We start from the raw sequence: 16,732 nt of genomic DNA on the forward strand, positions 1-16,732 counted from the left end.
CCTGCGACGGCCATTTTGAATATCTGGTAATGCCGTTTGGCCTCTGCAATGCCCCGGCAGTATTTCAGAATATGATGAACGAAATCTTCAGAGATATGCTCTACAGTTGTGTCATGGTTTATCTGGACGACATCCTGGGGGGTACTGTTATGCCCATCGGTCGTAGACGGCTGCGACTGCTCTTGCTCACCTCTTTCTTCACAGCATTGACTCCATTGGGAAGATTTGCGGCCTCCATCAGCCATCGCCGGCCTGCCTACCACTCCCAGGCCTCCCTGGACAGCACGGACGCTGTCGACCGCCATCTTGCTTCGGAATCCCTTAGGCACGCGCGCACAGGCCAGTCTTAAGCACGTCATGGCGGGAACCTCGGGGGCATCCCCTCTGGATGACGTCATTCCTCCAGGACACTTAAGCCGGCTGGCCCTGCCTACTGACAATTTGCCAATGAGTTCCCTCATTGCTGAATCCGCTTCGCTCACTACGGACTTCCCGTTCCAGTTGCTACCTCTCCGGCGTGAGAAGCTCTGGGTACCCGCTCCTCAGGGGCCCTTTCCTCGTCTCTGGCTATCCACTCCTCAGAGGGCCTAACTCCTTGGACTGCTACCTGCCCCGTTCCCCGGGGTTTCTCTTGGAATCTTCACTTCTGTGAATACCTTCGCTGTGCGGACCACTACCATACCAACTCTAGTGAGGAACCCTCATCGGTGTACCCCGCACTGTGGACCACTTCCGTACTATCTCTAGTGAGGAACCATCATCAGTGTACCCCGTGCTGTGGACCACTACTGTGTCATCGCTAACAACCCATTCGAGAGACACCTACACCTGGTAAAGATTCACATCAACGACTCGCTAAAAAGCATGATCTGTTTAGCTTTCTTCCTCATAAACGCACAAGCCCTCACAAAAAAGTTCATGCTAATCTCAGACATTCTACAAGATCAAAACCCAGACTTCATCACAGTGACTGAAACATGGTTTAAAAAAACCAACCACATAATAACAAACCAGTAAGCCAATAGCTCTTATGATCTATTCTCAATACCTAAAAAAACACGTAGAGGAGGTGGATTATTACTAATCATTAAAAAATGTTTTGCTATGAAATTAATCCCTCACTCACTACCAAAACAATATGAAGTAGCCCTCTTCGACTCAGACAAATTCCAGATATGTCTGGTTTACTGCCCCCCCCCCCCCCCCCCCAAACTACTAGACAATGACATCTCCCCTCTAATAGAATTCTTCATATTGAACATCAACCACAAAAAACCCACAATTATTCTCGGATATTTTAATCTCCATACCGATGTCAGCCCATTATCTCACCCATGCCAAATCCTGATAGACGTACTATCTGCCCTCAGCTTTACACAACTTGTTAACAATCTATCACATAAAGCAGGTCACATTCTTGACCTAATTTTCACAAATGATAACTTCTTTTCAAACCCAACTGTATCCTGCTCACCAGTCCCATGGTCCAACCATTATCTCCTACAATGCAAGACCCTAACCGAATCTAACAACAAGTCAGAAAAAACCAAACCCTACTCATTCAAATACAGACCTCCATTTCCTCTTGATCTTCTCCAACAAGAACTCGAAAAGCAACTAATGAACATAGATCTGTCAAATATAAACAATGCCTCCCAATCATGGCATCAAATAACAAGTGAAATCGCTAATACCATAAACCCAGAAAGAACAAAACAAATTGATAACAGAAAAAATGTCAACCCATGATTCAATAAGCAACTAAAAGATACCAAATCTACCCTAAGAAGAAAAGAAAAAGAATGGCGCAAAACCAAATGCCCACTAACACTAGAACGATACCGCAGACACCTAGCATACTATAAAAACATGATAAACAAATCCAAGCGAGAATACTACAGCAAAAAAATCCAAAACTTCTCAAACAACCCAAAAACTCTATTCAATATAGTAAATAACTTAATCTCAGACAGCAACAACACCAACACACTCTCAAACAAAAACCTAAGCCAAGATCTAGCAATTTTCTTCAAAAACAAAATCAACAAAATTACAGAGAAAATAGACAAAACCCCAAGCCAAAAGACACAGCTAAGCATCAAAAACATTACACCATGGTCCACTTTTGAACCTGTATCAACCACTGAAATTGAGAAGCTAATTAAAACCCTAAACCCTGCCTGCCATGAACTCGATAAAATACCAATACGAACCTTAAAAGAAATATCTCAAACCATTACCCCAATCATCACGACAATCATAAATAAATCACAATGGCCACAATTAAACCCATTATAAAAAAAAAAGAAAACCTCAACTCTGCTGAGCTCAACAACTACCGCCCCATTTCAAACTTATCCTTTCTCGCTAAATTAACTGAAAAGGCAGCCCTTAAACAACTTAATGAACATCTAGAAATGAACAACATTCTGTACCCAACACAGCACGGATTCCGAAAACACCACAGCACAGAAACCTTACTCCTCAACCTATCAAACACAATCATAAGAGGTTTCGACAATGGCCAACAATACATCCTCATTCTATTAGATCTATCTGCCGCCTTTGATATAGTCGAACATAAAAGCCTAATATGTAGGTTATCTGTAATTGGACTAACCGGTAAAACACTAAATTGGTTCACCTGTGAGGGAGTCAGTTGGACCGTTAGATGATCGAGGGGTTAAAGGGGCACTTAGAGAAGATAAGGCCATCACGGAAAGATTAAATGATTCTTTGCTTCGGTGTTTACTGAAGAGGATGTTGGGGAGGTACCCGTAATGGAGAAGGTTTTCATGGGTAATGATTCAGATGGACTGAATCAAATCACGGTGAACCTAGAAGATGTGGTAGGCCTGATTGACAAACTGAAGAGTAGTAAATCACCTGGACCGGATGGTATACACCCCAGAGTTCTGAAGGAACTAAAAAATGAAATTTCAGACCTATTAGTAAAAATTTGTAACTTATCATTAAAATCATCCATTGTACCTGAAGACTGGAGGATAGCAAATGTAACCCCAATATTTAAAAAGGGCTCCAGGGGTGATCTGGGAAACTACAGACCGGTTAGCCTGACTTCAGTGCCAGGAAAAATAGTGGAAAGTGTTCTAAACATCAAAATCACAGAACATATAGAAAGACATGGTTTAATGGAACAAAGTCAGCATGGCTTTACCCAGGGCAAGTCTTGCCTCACAAATCTGCTTCACTTTTTTGAAGGAGTTAATAAACATGTGGATAAAGGTGAACCGGTAGATATAGTATACTTGGATTTTCAGAAGGCGTTTGACAAAGTTCCTCATGAGAGGCTTCTAGGAAAAAGTAAAAAGTCATGGGATAGGTGGCGATGTCCTTTCGTGGATTATAAACTGGCTAAAAGACAGGAAACAGAGAGGAGGATTAAATGGACAATTTTCTCAGTGGAAAAGAGTATACAGTGGAGTGCCTCAAGGATCTATACTAGGACCCATGCTTTTCAATATATTTATAAATGATCTGGAAAGAAATACGACTAATGAGATAATCAAATTTGCAGATGACACAAAATTGTTCAGAGTAGTTAAATCACAAGCAGATTGTGATAAATTGCAGGAAGACCTTGTGAGACTGGAAAATTGGGCATCCAAATGGCAGATGAAATTTAATGTGGATAAGTGCAAGGTGATGCATATAGGGAAAAATAACCCATGCTATAATTACACAATGTTGGGTTCCATATTAGGTGCTACAACCCAAGAAAGAGATCTAGGTGTCATAGTGGATAACACATTGAAATCGTCGGTGCAGTGTGCTGCGGCAGTCAAAAAAGCAAACAGAATGTTGGGAATTATTAGAAAAGGAATGATGAATAAAATGGAAAATGTCATAATGTCTCTGTATCACTCCATGGTGAGACCGCATCTTGAATACTGTGTACAATTCTCGTCGCCGCATCTCAAAAAAGATATAATTGCGATGGAGAAGGTACAGAGAAGGGCTACCAAAATGATAAGGGGAATGGAACAACTCCCCTATGAGGAAAGACTAAAGAGGTTAGGACTTTTCAGCTTGGAGAAGAGACGACTGAGGGGGGATATGATAGAGGTGTTTAAAATCATGAGAGGTCTAGAACGGGTAGATGTGAATCGGTTATTTACTCTTTCGGATAGTAGAAAGACTAGGAGGCACTCCATGAAGTTAGCATGGGGCACATTTAAAACTAATCGGAGAAAGTTCTTTTTTACTCAATGCACAATTAAACTCTGGAATTTGTTGCCAGAGAATGTGGTTAGTGCAGTTAGTATAGCTGTGTTTAAAAAAGGATTGGATAAGTTCTTGGAGGAGAAGTCCATTACCTGCTATTAAGTTCACTTAGAGAATAGCCACTGCCATTAGCAATGGTAACATGGAATAGACTTAGTTTTTGGGTACTTGCCAGGTTCTTATGGCGTGGATTGGCCACTGTTGGAAACAGGATGCTGGGCTTGATGGACCCTTGGTCTGACCCAGTATGGCATTTTCTTATGTTCTTATGTTCTTACCTCCTTCCTCCTAAACAGATCATTCCAAGTAAATATTAACAACTCCACCTCAGAAGCTATTCCATTGGAAATCGGAGTTCCACAAGGATCTGCCCTATCAGCCACACTGTTCAACATATACCTCCTCCCATTATGTCAACTACTCTCGAGTCTTAGCATCACATACTTTATGTACGCCGATGACATCCAATTAATCATCCCAGTAACAAGCACTTTAGAGAATGCATTTAAACTCGCAGCCACATACCTCAATAACATAAAAAATAGAGATGTGAATCGGAACCGGTATCGGTTCGGATTCCAGTTCCGATTCACTTAGTGAAATTTTTATCATGCAGTCCGATCGGGTTTTTTTTATCGGCTGCGCCCGAGCCAATAACCAGAAAATACAGCCAACTCTTTAAAATGAGTTTGTTCCCTGTACGTACCCGGATCAGTCCAGACACCTGGGTTGTGACTCCGCACCAGCAGGTGGAGACAGAGTAAAACTTGTCGGGCTCCCTACATATAGTAAGGTGCCACCCACAGCCCCTCAGTCTTTCTCTGTCTCCAGCAGATGGGGCAGGTCCACCCACAGTCTCTGGGATCCCTGGGTTGGATTAGTTAGTCAGGGATAGTTAAAAAAAAAAAAAAACCATATAAGAAAAAAAGAGGATAGCGGATTCCTTTTTTTATTTAAAAAAAAAAAAAAAAAAAAAGAAGGTAGAAGAAATTTTAGAGGCTCCTGTTCGAGGTGTCTCCCAGGGGGGTTGCCAGATCCTGAGGGGATCATCCTCCCCTGGTAGAGGCCACTGCTGGGGTCGAGGACCCGGCCTTTCTGGCAGCAGTGTAGGGGGTGACACCGGGGAGCCCGGTTCACTCACCCCCGGTGGAGCTCGGAGGCCTTCAGGACCGTGGACAGCGGATAAGTACAAAAAAAAAAAAAAAGAGTTTTCTTTATTTTCTGCGCCGGCTCTCTCTCTCCCGCTCATTCAGGGCGTTTTTGTGTTTAGTTGCGGCGGCGTCCTGGTAGTTTTTATTCTCCGGCCGAGATGCCTGTGGGGTCTGCCTGCCGCGCGTGCGGCTCTGCGCGCACGTGAGTTTCGCGGGACGGCATGTGCTCTGCCTGCCTCGCCGGAGGCGAGGGACCGTCCGGGGGCGATCGGGGGGGTCGGACCCGGGCGTCCCGTTCGCCGCCGCGCATGGTTGCAGTACAGGAGGGGGGGCCGGATCCGTTCCCGCTTAGCGCGGGAACGGTGGCCATTTTGTCTTCGGTCCACGAGGCAGCTAAAAGAGCCATGGATCATGGCGCCCAGCCTCCTCCTCTCTCTCCCCAGCCTCTGGCCTCGGTGGGGGCGCCTCGGGGTACCCCCGATTCGGCAAATTGGGGCTCGGAGGAGGAGCACTCGGACTTGGAGGAGTCTTTTTCGGAGGATTTTCATTTTTTGTTAAAAAAGCTGGCGAAGTATCAGAGGGAGCGGCGCAGGCACGGGAAGGTGCCTGGAGCTGAAGATGGACGTTCTCGCTCCCGGAAGAGGTCGGCCCGCCCTAGGGACATATCGGTGCTCCCGAAGGACAAGCGTCAGGCGCGAGGCGCGCCCCAGGACGCGGATTCGGAGTCCACTTCCTCGGAGGAGGAACGGTCGGTCTCGGGGGCGCCTGGAGGGCCCGAGGGGCCCGATGATCAGGGTCCAGCGCAGCCGGGCGCGGGCAAGGGCGCGCTGACGGGGGATGGGGACGACCCCAAGGTCGTCCGCCTCTTTAAGAGGGAGGAGCTTTCCCCTCTCATTCCAGCGATCCTCGATGAAATTGGAGTGGAGGCCCCACCGTTGGAAACCCGCCAGGGGCCTAAGATGGACCAGGTGCTTCTGGGGCTCGCGGGCCCTACAGTGGCGTTCCCTTTCCATTTTTCTGCGTCCGACATTCTGTTCCGAGAATGGGACACCCCGGAGCTGGGCCTCAAGGTAAGTAAGGCCATGGATAAGCTGTATCCTCTGCCGGAGGATGCCTTGGAGCTCCTGCGGCTTCCTTGAGTGGATGCCGCCGTGTCGGCGGTCACTAAGAGGTCGACCATTCCCGTCACAGGCGCTACGGCGCTGCGGGATGTCCAGGATCGGAAGCTGGAGGTACAGCTCAAGAAAGTGTTCGAGGTGTCAGCCCTGGGAGTCAGGGCGGCCATTTGCAGCAATTTTGCGTTGCGGGCCGGGCTCCGCTGGGCCCAGACCCTACAAGCGAATGCTGGTCTCTCAGAAGGGGAGGCTGCTCAGGCGGATCTTCTGGAGGCGGTAATCGCTTACAGCGCTGATGCCATGCACGATCTGCTGCGCACCTCGGCCAGGGCTATGGTGTCGGCGGTGTCAGCTCGACGTCTTCTTTGGCTCCGAAACTGGGCGGCTGACGGTACGTCTAAGGCTCATCTCGGCGCATTGCCTTTTAAGGGGAAGTTGCTCTTTGGGAAGCAGCTGGATGATATCATGCAGTTCCTGAGTGAGAACAAGGCTTTTAAGCTACCGGAGGACAGGCCACGACCTAGATCCAATTTCTCTCCACGGAACCGTTTTCGAAACAACCGTCGCCAGAGGCCGCAGAGGTCAGCTGGGACGGGTCAATCCTTCCGAGGAGGCGCTGCCAGATCTTCCACCTGGTCTCAGTCCTTTCGGGGGAAGAGGTTCAACCGGTCAGGGGGATCCTCGGCGGGATCCGGGGCCAAGTCGGCCCAATGATACGCGATTGGTTCGTTTCTCGGCGGAGGCTCGGGAGGCCGTTCCACTGGTGGGAGCGCGCCTCGAGCGTTTCTACGAGGAATGGACCAAAATCACTTCGGACCAGTGGGTGCTAGACATGATAAGACACGGTTACGCGTTAGAATTTGCACGTCTCCCCTGGGACAAGTTTCTCGGCTCCCCCTGCAAGGCCGTAGCCAAAAGGGCCGCCGTACGGGCAACCCTCCAGCGCCTGGAGGCTCTGGGCGCCATCACTGCCGTGCCGCCGGCGCAACGGGGCATGGGAAGGTACTCCATTTATTTCGTGGTCCCAAAGAAGGACGGAGCGTATCGTCCGATCCTCGACCTAAAAGGAGTCAACCAGTGCCTTCGTGTTCCCCGGTTCAAGATGGAAACTATTCGCTCGGTAGTGGCTGCTGTTCGCCCGGGCGAGTTCCTAGCATCCCTGGATTTGACGGAGGCGTATCTCCACATAGGGATTCAGCCGGCCTATCATCAGTACTTGCGATTTTGCATCCTGGGCAAGCATTTCCAGTTCAGGGCTCTTCCCTTCGGTCTAGCCACGGCTCCACGCACCTTCACCAAAGTTATGGTGGTGGTGGCTGCTCAGCTCCGACGGGAAGGGCTCTTCGTTCACCCTTACCTGGACGATTGGCTCATTCGGGCCAAATCCGAGATGGAGTGTCGACAAGCGGTGGCCAGGGTTCTGCAGCTCTTGCGGTCGCTTGGTTGGGTGGTCAATCTAGCCAAGAGTCACCTTCAGCCCACCCAGAGGTTGGAGTATCTGGGGGCCTTGTTCGACACCAAGGAGGCCACGGTAGCCCTGACTCAGGACAGGGTCCTCAAGCTCCAGGGACAGGTGAGGAGTTTGCTAGCTCTACGATGCCCTTTGGTCCGCGATTACCTGATGGTCTTGGGTTCCATGGCGTCGACGCTCGCCTTGGTGCCCTGGGCTTTTGCTCATCTGCGACCGTTACAATCAGCGTTACTTTCCCGCTGGAGGCCGGTCTCGGAGGAGTTCCTGCGCCCGCTGCCTCTCACGGACCGCGCCAGGGCCAGCCTGCAGTGGTGGCTCTGCCCCAACCATCTGACGTGCGGCGTTTCTCTGATCCTGCCCAACTGGACGGTGGTCACGACGGATGCCAGTCTCTCGGGTTGGGGAGCGGTCTATGGGAGGCGCTCGGTGCAAGGTCTGTGGTCAGCTCAGCAATCGCAGTGGCCCATCATTCGGTTGGAGACCAAGGCGGTGGCGCTGGCGTTAGAAGCTTTTCTGCCGTGGATACGGGGCCAGGCGGTACGAGTCCTGTCGGACAACGCCACCACGGTAGCCTATATCAACTGTCAAGGTGGGACAAGGAGTCAGCAAGTGGCGGAGGAAGCGGCTCAGTTGATGTGCTGGGCGGAACGGCACCTCAGCAGCATTGCGGCGTCACACATCGCCGGCGTCGACAACGTACAAGCGGACTTCCTCAGCCGGCACCGGCTGGATCCAGGGGAGTGGGAGCTCCCGGAGGTAGCATATCGTCTCATCTGTGCCAGGTGGGGTCAGCCACGTCTGGATCTGATGGCCACCGCGCAAAACGCAAAGGCTCCGAAGTTCTTCAGCCGTCGGAGGGAGCGGGGCGCGGAAGGAGTCGATGCACTCGTGCTTCCTTGGCCCACGGACGTGCTGCTCTACGTGTTTCCCTCGTGGCCTCTGATAGGCAAGGTGCTCCGACGGATCGAGCTACATCCGGCGGCGGTGATATTGGTGGCGCCGGAGTGGCCACGGTGTCCGTGGTTCGCGGATCTGCTGCGGCTGGCGGTGGAAGCTCCGCTCCGTTTGCGGGGCGACGCGACCATTCTGCGTCAGGGACCCGTTTGTTTGGAGGACGCGGATCACTTCTGTCTCGAGGCTTGGCTTTTGAGCGGGCGCGCCTGAGGTCCAAAGGGTACTCCGAGGCAGTGATCACCACGTTGTTGAGGGCTAGAAAACAGTCCACGTCTTTGACCTATATGAGGGTCTGGACGGTCTTTGAGGATTGGTGTAGTGCTCACAAGGTGAACCCCATTCGGCCGGAGGTGCCAGCATAGCTCTCTGCTTCAACGGCAGGGGAGAAGAAAAAAACTGATACCTCACGCATATCCAGCATAGCTCCCTGCTTCAACGGCAGGGGAGAAGATAAACAACCAATAAGGACTGTATAACATAATCTGGGTAAAAACAAATAAGCATGGGTGTAGCTTGCTTATTGCGGCGGTTACTACCCCTACTACCTCTAACTAATCAAGCTAGATATTTCACTTGGATGCAGCTCCATCACTGCTCTCTACATTAATGGCGGGGGTGGAAGGGAATTAGAACCAAGAGCTAAGAGAAACAGATAAGTATGAGAGAAAAAATGAGGGAAGCTTGCTGGGCAGACTGGATGGGCCATTTGGTCTTCTTCTGCCGTCATTTCTATGTTTCTATGTTTCTATGTTTCTTTCCTTCAAGAGGGACTCTCGAAGGGACTGTCCTGGAGTACCCTGAAGGTTCAGGTGGCTGCCCTTGGCTGCCTTCGAGGAAAGGTCCGGGGAGTGTCCTTGGCGGGCCATCCAGATGTGACGCGGTTTCTGCGGGGGGCAAAGCATCTCCGCCCGCCGGTTCGGAATCCGTGTCCCTCCTGGAACTTAAACTGCGTGCTTTCGGCTCTTTGTGGGTCGCCTTTCGAACCGGTCAAGCGTGCGACGTTGAAGGATTTAACATTGAAAACAGTGTTTTTGGTCGCTATTACGTCCGCACGTCGGGTCTCGGAGTTACAAGCTCTATCTTGTAGGGAACCGTTCTTGCGTTTTACAGAGACAGGTGTCTCTCTGCGGACTGTCCCCTCCTTTTTACCCAAGGTGGTGTCGTCCTTTCACTTGAATCAGTCGGTTGATCTTCCCGGGTTTTCGACCATGGATCCTCAGGCCAGGGGATCGAGGGAACTGAGGAAACTTGATGTCCGTAGGATTCTACTTCGTTATCTGGAAGTTACGAATCCTTTCAGGGTTTCCGATCACTTGTTTGTTCTCTGGTCGGGGGCTCGTAGAGGGTCAGCGGCTTCTCGGGCCACGATTGCGTGTTGGCTCAAGGAGGCGATTGGTTCGGCGTATCTTCTGCTGGGCAAGTTGGCACCTAAGGAGCTTCGTGCCCATTCGACTCGGGCGCAGGCCACGTCTTGGGCCGAGGTTTCTAGTGTGTCCCTCCAGGAGATCTGTAGAGCGGCAACATGGAAATCGTTGCACACTTTTACGAGACATTACAGGCTGGATGTCCAGGCGGCTGAGGCTCAGGGTTTTGGTGCGAGTGTTCTCCGAGCGGGACTCTCTGCTTCCCATCCTGGGTAATTTGGCTCTGGTACATCCCAGGTGTCTGGACTGATCCGGGTACGTACAGGGAAATGAAAATTAGTTCTTACCTGATAATTGTCGTTCCTGTAGTACCACGGATCAGTCCAGGCTCCCGCCCGTCTGTGTTCTTGTAGTTCTGCTAGAAAGAGAGAGAGTCTGCTCGGTTGATTATTTGGCCATTGTAGTTGCAGTTTTTGACACGTTGTGTTTTTGGCTCTGAAGGTTTCCGGTTCCAGCTCAAGGGGCTGTTGTGAATTGGCCTCATTTTTGGGGTTTTTTGCTAGTTAGCTAGTTTTGGTTTTATCTGGCTTTGACATTACGTGCGACTGAGGGGCTGTGGGTGGCACCTTACTATATGTAGGGAGCCCGACAAGTTTTACTCTGTCTCCACCTGCTGGTGCGGAGTCACAACCCAGGTGTCTGGACTGATCCGTGGTACTACAGGAACGAAAATTATCAGGTAAGAACTAATTTTCATTTAGTATCCCCCCTCCTTCCGGACCCCCCCAAAAAATTTTAAATACCTGGTGGTCCAGCGGGGGTCCCGGGAGCATTCTCCCGTGCTCGGGCCATCGGCTGCCAGTAAACAAAATGGCGCCGATGGCCCTTTGCCCTTAGCATGTGACAGGGTATCCGTTCCATTGGCCGGTCCCTGTCACATGGTAGGAGCAATGGACGGCCGGCGCCATCTTTAAAAATGGCGCGGGCCATCCAGTGCACCTACCATGTGACAGGGGCCGACCAATGACACCGATAGCCCCTGTCACATGGTAAGAGCAAAGGGCCATCGGTGCCATTTTTATTAGTGGCAGCCGACAGCCCGAGCGCGGGAGAATGCTCCCAGGACCCCCGCTGGACCACCAGGTATTTAAAAATTTTTGGGGGGGTCCGGAGGGTGGGGGGATACTAACAAACTCATTTTAAAGGGTCAGATTGTGTTTTTAGGTTGTGTCCTTTCTTACTGCCCCCCCCCCCCCCATAATGATAAGAAAACCCACTAAATTAATCGTGGGGTTTCCTATCGCTATCGGGGACCCCCCGCTATCTGACGATATTGAACGATTCACATCCCTAATAAAAAATCTCCTAAACCAAATGAAACTCTGCCTTAACATGGATAAGACATAATTGTATACTACTCGAAAGAAAAAACTCAGGAGATTACCCTAATTACACCATTCAAATTGACAACACACTCATCAAGCTAAAAGAAAATGTGAAAGATCTTGGAATATGACTTGATCCAGAACTGAACTTCAAAAAACACATAGCAATGAAAATCAAAGAAGGATTCTACAAACCATTAATTCTCAAACGCCTAAAACCACTCCTAAACCAACCCAAATTTAGAACCACACTACAATCCCTGATCTTCGCAAGCTTTGATTACTGCAATTCGCTACAGTTAGGCCTGCCCAAAACAACCACACGCCCACTTCAAATATTACAGAATGCCACAGCTAGAATGCTTACCGGCCACAAAAAAACAGAACACATCACCCCTGAACTAAAAGAACTGTGGAACAAAGATTAGAGTACAAAATGCTATTCATCATACACAAATCAATAAATAACAATGAAGTCTATTGTCTAAACACCATAACACAAAAACATAATCCACAACATAACACAAGATCAACAAATAAAGCCCTACTAACTATCCACTCAGTTACATCTGCCAATCTTACTACAGTAAGAGAAAGAGCGGTCTTGATAGCCGGCCCACATCTCTGGAATACCCTACCAGAAAACCTAAGATTACAAAACAGCCCAAAACTATTTTAAAAACTACTTAAAACTTGGTTATTCCGACAAGCTTACAGAGATGGCATAGGTTAAACAACATCACCTTACGCATCACCTCAGCCTCCCTGTTCACACATTTATAATGTATATATAGCAGCTACTTTTGAGGCCCCTTGGGCTCATAGGATCTAAGCAATTCTGTCCACATACGCCCCTACTTGTCCACGAAAGCACACTGTTTCATATCCTCCACCATTTCCCCCCTCACATTTGCCCCTACACATCTACCCCACCCTGTTTTTCGGGTATGTTGCCCGACTTGCAAATCAAATCTAATGAATTACCATAATTATACTCTCGGACAATGTAATCTCTATATCCTATTATCTCTTGATAATGTTATCCTACCTAACACAATCAATATATTCAACGTTATACACATTCAGGCCGATACAGTACAGTGCGCTCCGACGGAGCACACTGTTAGCCTGCTATTGGACGCGTGTTTTCCATTACCCCTTATTCAGTAAGGGGAGGAAAACGCGCGTCCAACCCGCAGCACCTAATAGCGCCCTCAACATGCAAATGCATGTTGATGGCCCTATTAGGTATGCGCGCGGGATACAGAAAGTAAAATGTGCAGCCAAGCTGCACATTTTACTTTCAGAAATTAGCGCCGGGAAAGTGCACAGAAAAGCAGTAAAAACTGCTTTTCTGTGCACCCTCCGACTTAATATCATTGCGATATTAAGTCGGAGGTCCCAAAAAGTAAAAAATAAATAAATAAATAAATTTGAATTCGGCCCGCGCCTGTCGGGCCGAAAACCGGATGCTCAATTTTGCCGGCGTCCGGTTTCTGAGCCCGTGGCTGTCAGCGGGCTCAAGAACCGACGCCGGCAAAATTGAGCGTCGGCTGTCAAACCCGCTGACAGCCACAGCTCCTTTTCCCCGTTTTTACCACGTCACCTAATTTAAATACAGAATCGCGCGCACCGGCGAAGGGCCGGTGCGCACGCCGGGAGAGCGGGCGTTCGTCCGCTCTCCCGCGGACTTTACTGAATCAGCCTGTATATTACCTAGTTACTATACCAGTCTTTTTTACATGTAAAATATATTAAATGTTATACATTACATCTCTGTTAACGCTGTAAATAATTAGCCGTTATAGTTGTTATACCATTTTACCTGAGTTATTAATGTAATCCTTTTGCCTTTTCATGTAAACTGTTGTTATACCTGTAAACCAGAGTGAAGGCTTGTACCAAACTTCGGTATCTAAAAGCTTACAAATAAATAAGTGAGGAACCCTCACCAGTGTACCCTGCTTCACGGACCACTATCGTAACATCTCACCTGAGGAGCCTCATCGGTGTAACCCGCTCTGCGGACCATTGCCGAGTCTTCACTACAGAGGTATTCCCTGTGGGTATACCCCATCGCACAAACTCTGAGACTTTCTCCTGCTCTCCCAACTCTTCGGGCAGTGCCTCTCTATTTCTTAATAAAGACTCTAATCTATAGCTGTATCTGACATCAACTGAGACCTCGCCTCCCGACGGTGAGGCTCACAGGGCTCCTCCCTGTGGGTGGCTCCATCTCTCACCTCTGCCCAGGGCCCACATAACCTACAAATCCTAACAAAAAGAAGTGAGGGGAGGCAGGGATGAGTCAAAAGAGAAGGAAAGGCAGGGGCTGTGAGTGAGGGGTAAGGGGAAGAAAGTGAGTGATTGAGAGGGAAGGAAAGATGAGAAGAAAGGGGACTGAATGAGAGGGAAGGAAGTGAATGGGAAGGCAAGGGGAGCGTCAAAAAGGAGAAAAGGAAGCTGCATGAATGACAGGACCTAAGGGGTGTGAATGAGAGGGAAGCGGAGTGAGTCAAAAAGGAAATAAGGGAAGTGGGGGTGTGAGTGAGTGAGAAGGGGAAGGGGAATGGGTGAATGAGAGCAATAGTGTGAGAGAGAACAGTTTGGGCATCCCTTCTTCCCTCCCACTTGTCCACAAAATCAAAAGTTCCCAGGTAAGGAGAGTGAGAACATTTGTTTAAGCCTTATTATAGAAACATAGAAACATACCATGTTTCCCCAAAAATAAGACATCCCCCGAAAATAAGGCCTAGTGCATCTTTGGTAGCAAAAATTAATATAAGACACTGTCTTATTTTCAGGGAAACAGGGTAGAAATGACGGCAGAAGAAGACCAAATGGCCCATCCAGTCTGCCCAGCAAGTTTCGCACTTTTTTTTTTCTCTCATACTTATCTGTTACTCTTGGCTCTTAGTAACCTTTTGGTTCTATTTCCCTTCCACCCCCACCATTAATGTAGAGAGCAGTGTTGGAACTGCATCTAAGTGAAATATCTAGCTTAATTAGTTAGGGGTAGTAACCGCCGCAATAAGCAAGCTACACCCATGCTTATTTGTTTACCCAGACTATGTAATTCAGTCCTTGTTGGTTGTTGTCTGTATATAGATCCACTTTTCTTCATTCCCCCTGCCGTTGAAGCAGAGAGTTATGCTGGATATGCATTGAAAGTGAAGTATCAGGCTTTCTCCCCTGCCGTTGAAGCAGAGAGCTGGGGGGTGGGCTAGATAGGGGAAGGGAAGGGAAGATAGGGGTGTTACCGGATGTGTCTGCTGTTCTGAAACATTTAATTGCTTTTTGGGAATTTTTACAAATTTTTTTAGTTTATTGGATATTATTCTTTGTCAACTGTTTTGACATTTCTTTTTCTTAGAATGGTTTATTAGATGTTTTATTTTCTTGATTTTATTTTATGAGGAATGTTTGTTTCTGTTTTTCCATTGTTGCAATGCATACAGGGCCAGATCTTAAAAAATACGCGCGGGCGTAGATTTGCTCGTGCAACCTGGCGCGAACAAATCTACGCCCGATTTTATAACATGTGCTTGCAGCCGTGCGCAAGTTATAAAATCCAGGGTCGGCGCGCGCAAGGGGGTGTACACTTGTGCACCTTGCGCGGGCCGAGCCCAAGGGGAGCCCCGATGACTTTCCCCGTTCCCTCCAAGGCCGCTCCGAAATTGGAGTGGCCTTGGAGGGAACTTTTTTTGTGATCCCCCCACCTTCCCCTCCCTTCCCCTATCTAGCCCACCCCCCAGCCCTAACTAAATTCCCCCCTACCTTGATTCATCGAGTTACGCCTGCCCAAGGCAGGCGTAACTTGCATGTGCCAGCGGGGTGCCGGCACACCATCCCCTGGCATGGTGGCTGTTCCAGAGGCCTCTGCCCCACCCCCGGAACACCCCCGAGCTGGCGCCCCTCCCACAGCCCCACCCCCAGAACGCACCTTTTTCAAAGCCCTGGGACATACGCGCGTCCCAGGGCTTGCGCGCTCCGCCGAGCCTATGCAAGATAGGCTCGGCGCTCGCAGGGGCAGCTTTTCGGGGGTTACGTGCATAACCCTTTGAAAATCTGCCCCACAGAGTCTAGTTTGTGGTTTCCATCATGTTCTCTTTATTCTCTATTTGGTGGGGGTTCTATCATGTTCTGTATTTATAACCAAGGTGAGGTGTTCTGCTAGTGCGTAGTTTCTGAGTAGGGTCTAGAGCAGTTTGGCTTGTTCTATTTTCCTGATGGGAGGTGTATTTGTGTTTTAGGGCCTGGTGTAATATTTGCAGCATTACCTTTTTATATGTAGGCTTGTTTCTGTTTGAATGCTGGCAGTTAGTGCTGTTTTGGTTTGGGAGTTTACTATATTATAATTGTAATTCAGTTTACTCATGGTTTAGCTAACACCTGACATCCATTACAATAGACCTAATACCATATAAGTTCCAAGTGATTTTTTTTTTTTTTTTTGCAGAGTTTTCTGGTTGGTACCACCGCAGAGCCTGTAAATATAATATACATATTGGGGTAGATTTTAAAAGAAGCGCGATCAGCCTACTTTTGCTTGCGCATCAGACTCAAGCAAAAGTACGCTGGATTTTAGTAGATACGCGCGGAGCCGCGCGTATCCACTAAAATCGTGGATCGGCGCGCGCAGAGCCCCGGGACTCGCGTAAGTCCCGGGTTCTCGGAGGGGGGCGTGTCGGGGGGCGTGTCGGGGGGCGGGCCCGGTCGTCGCGGGCGTTCCGGGGGCGTGTCGGCAGCGTTTGGGGGCGGGTACGGGGCGTGGCTACGGCCCGGGGGGCGTGGCCGCGCCCTCCGTACCCGCCCCCAAGGTCGCGGCCCGGCGCGCAGCAGGCCCGCTGGCGCGCGGGGATTTACGTCTCCCTCCGGGAGGCGTAAATCCCCCGACAAAGGTAAGGGGGGGGTGTAGACAGGGCCGGGTGGGTGGGTTAGTAGGGGAAGGGAGGGTAAGGTGAGGGGAGGGCAAAGGAAAGTTCCCTCCGAGGCCGCTCCGATTTCGGAGCGGCCTTGAGGGAACGGGGGAGGCAGCGCGGCTCGC

General features: G+C 49.5%; 1 protein-coding gene across 1 annotated transcript in view; it reads left to right on the top strand.

Annotated features, from left to right (window-relative positions):
• The first annotated feature begins 7,814 nt into the window (after positions 1 to 7,814).
• C8H19orf71 (chromosome 8 C19orf71 homolog) overlaps positions 7,815 to 16,732 on the top strand; it is a 28,868-nt gene continuing 19,950 nt past the window's right edge. Inside the window, exon 1 of the mRNA XM_029613556.1 lies at positions 7,815 to 8,084. Within this exon, the coding sequence (XP_029469416.1) occupies positions 7,815 to 8,084 (270 nt within the window). The remainder of the gene's footprint in view (positions 8,085 to 16,732) is intronic.

Source organism: Rhinatrema bivittatum, chromosome 8 (assembly GCF_901001135.1).
Source record: "Rhinatrema bivittatum chromosome 8, aRhiBiv1.1, whole genome shotgun sequence".
NCBI classification, from domain to species: Eukaryota; Metazoa; Chordata; class Amphibia; order Gymnophiona; family Rhinatrematidae; genus Rhinatrema; species Rhinatrema bivittatum.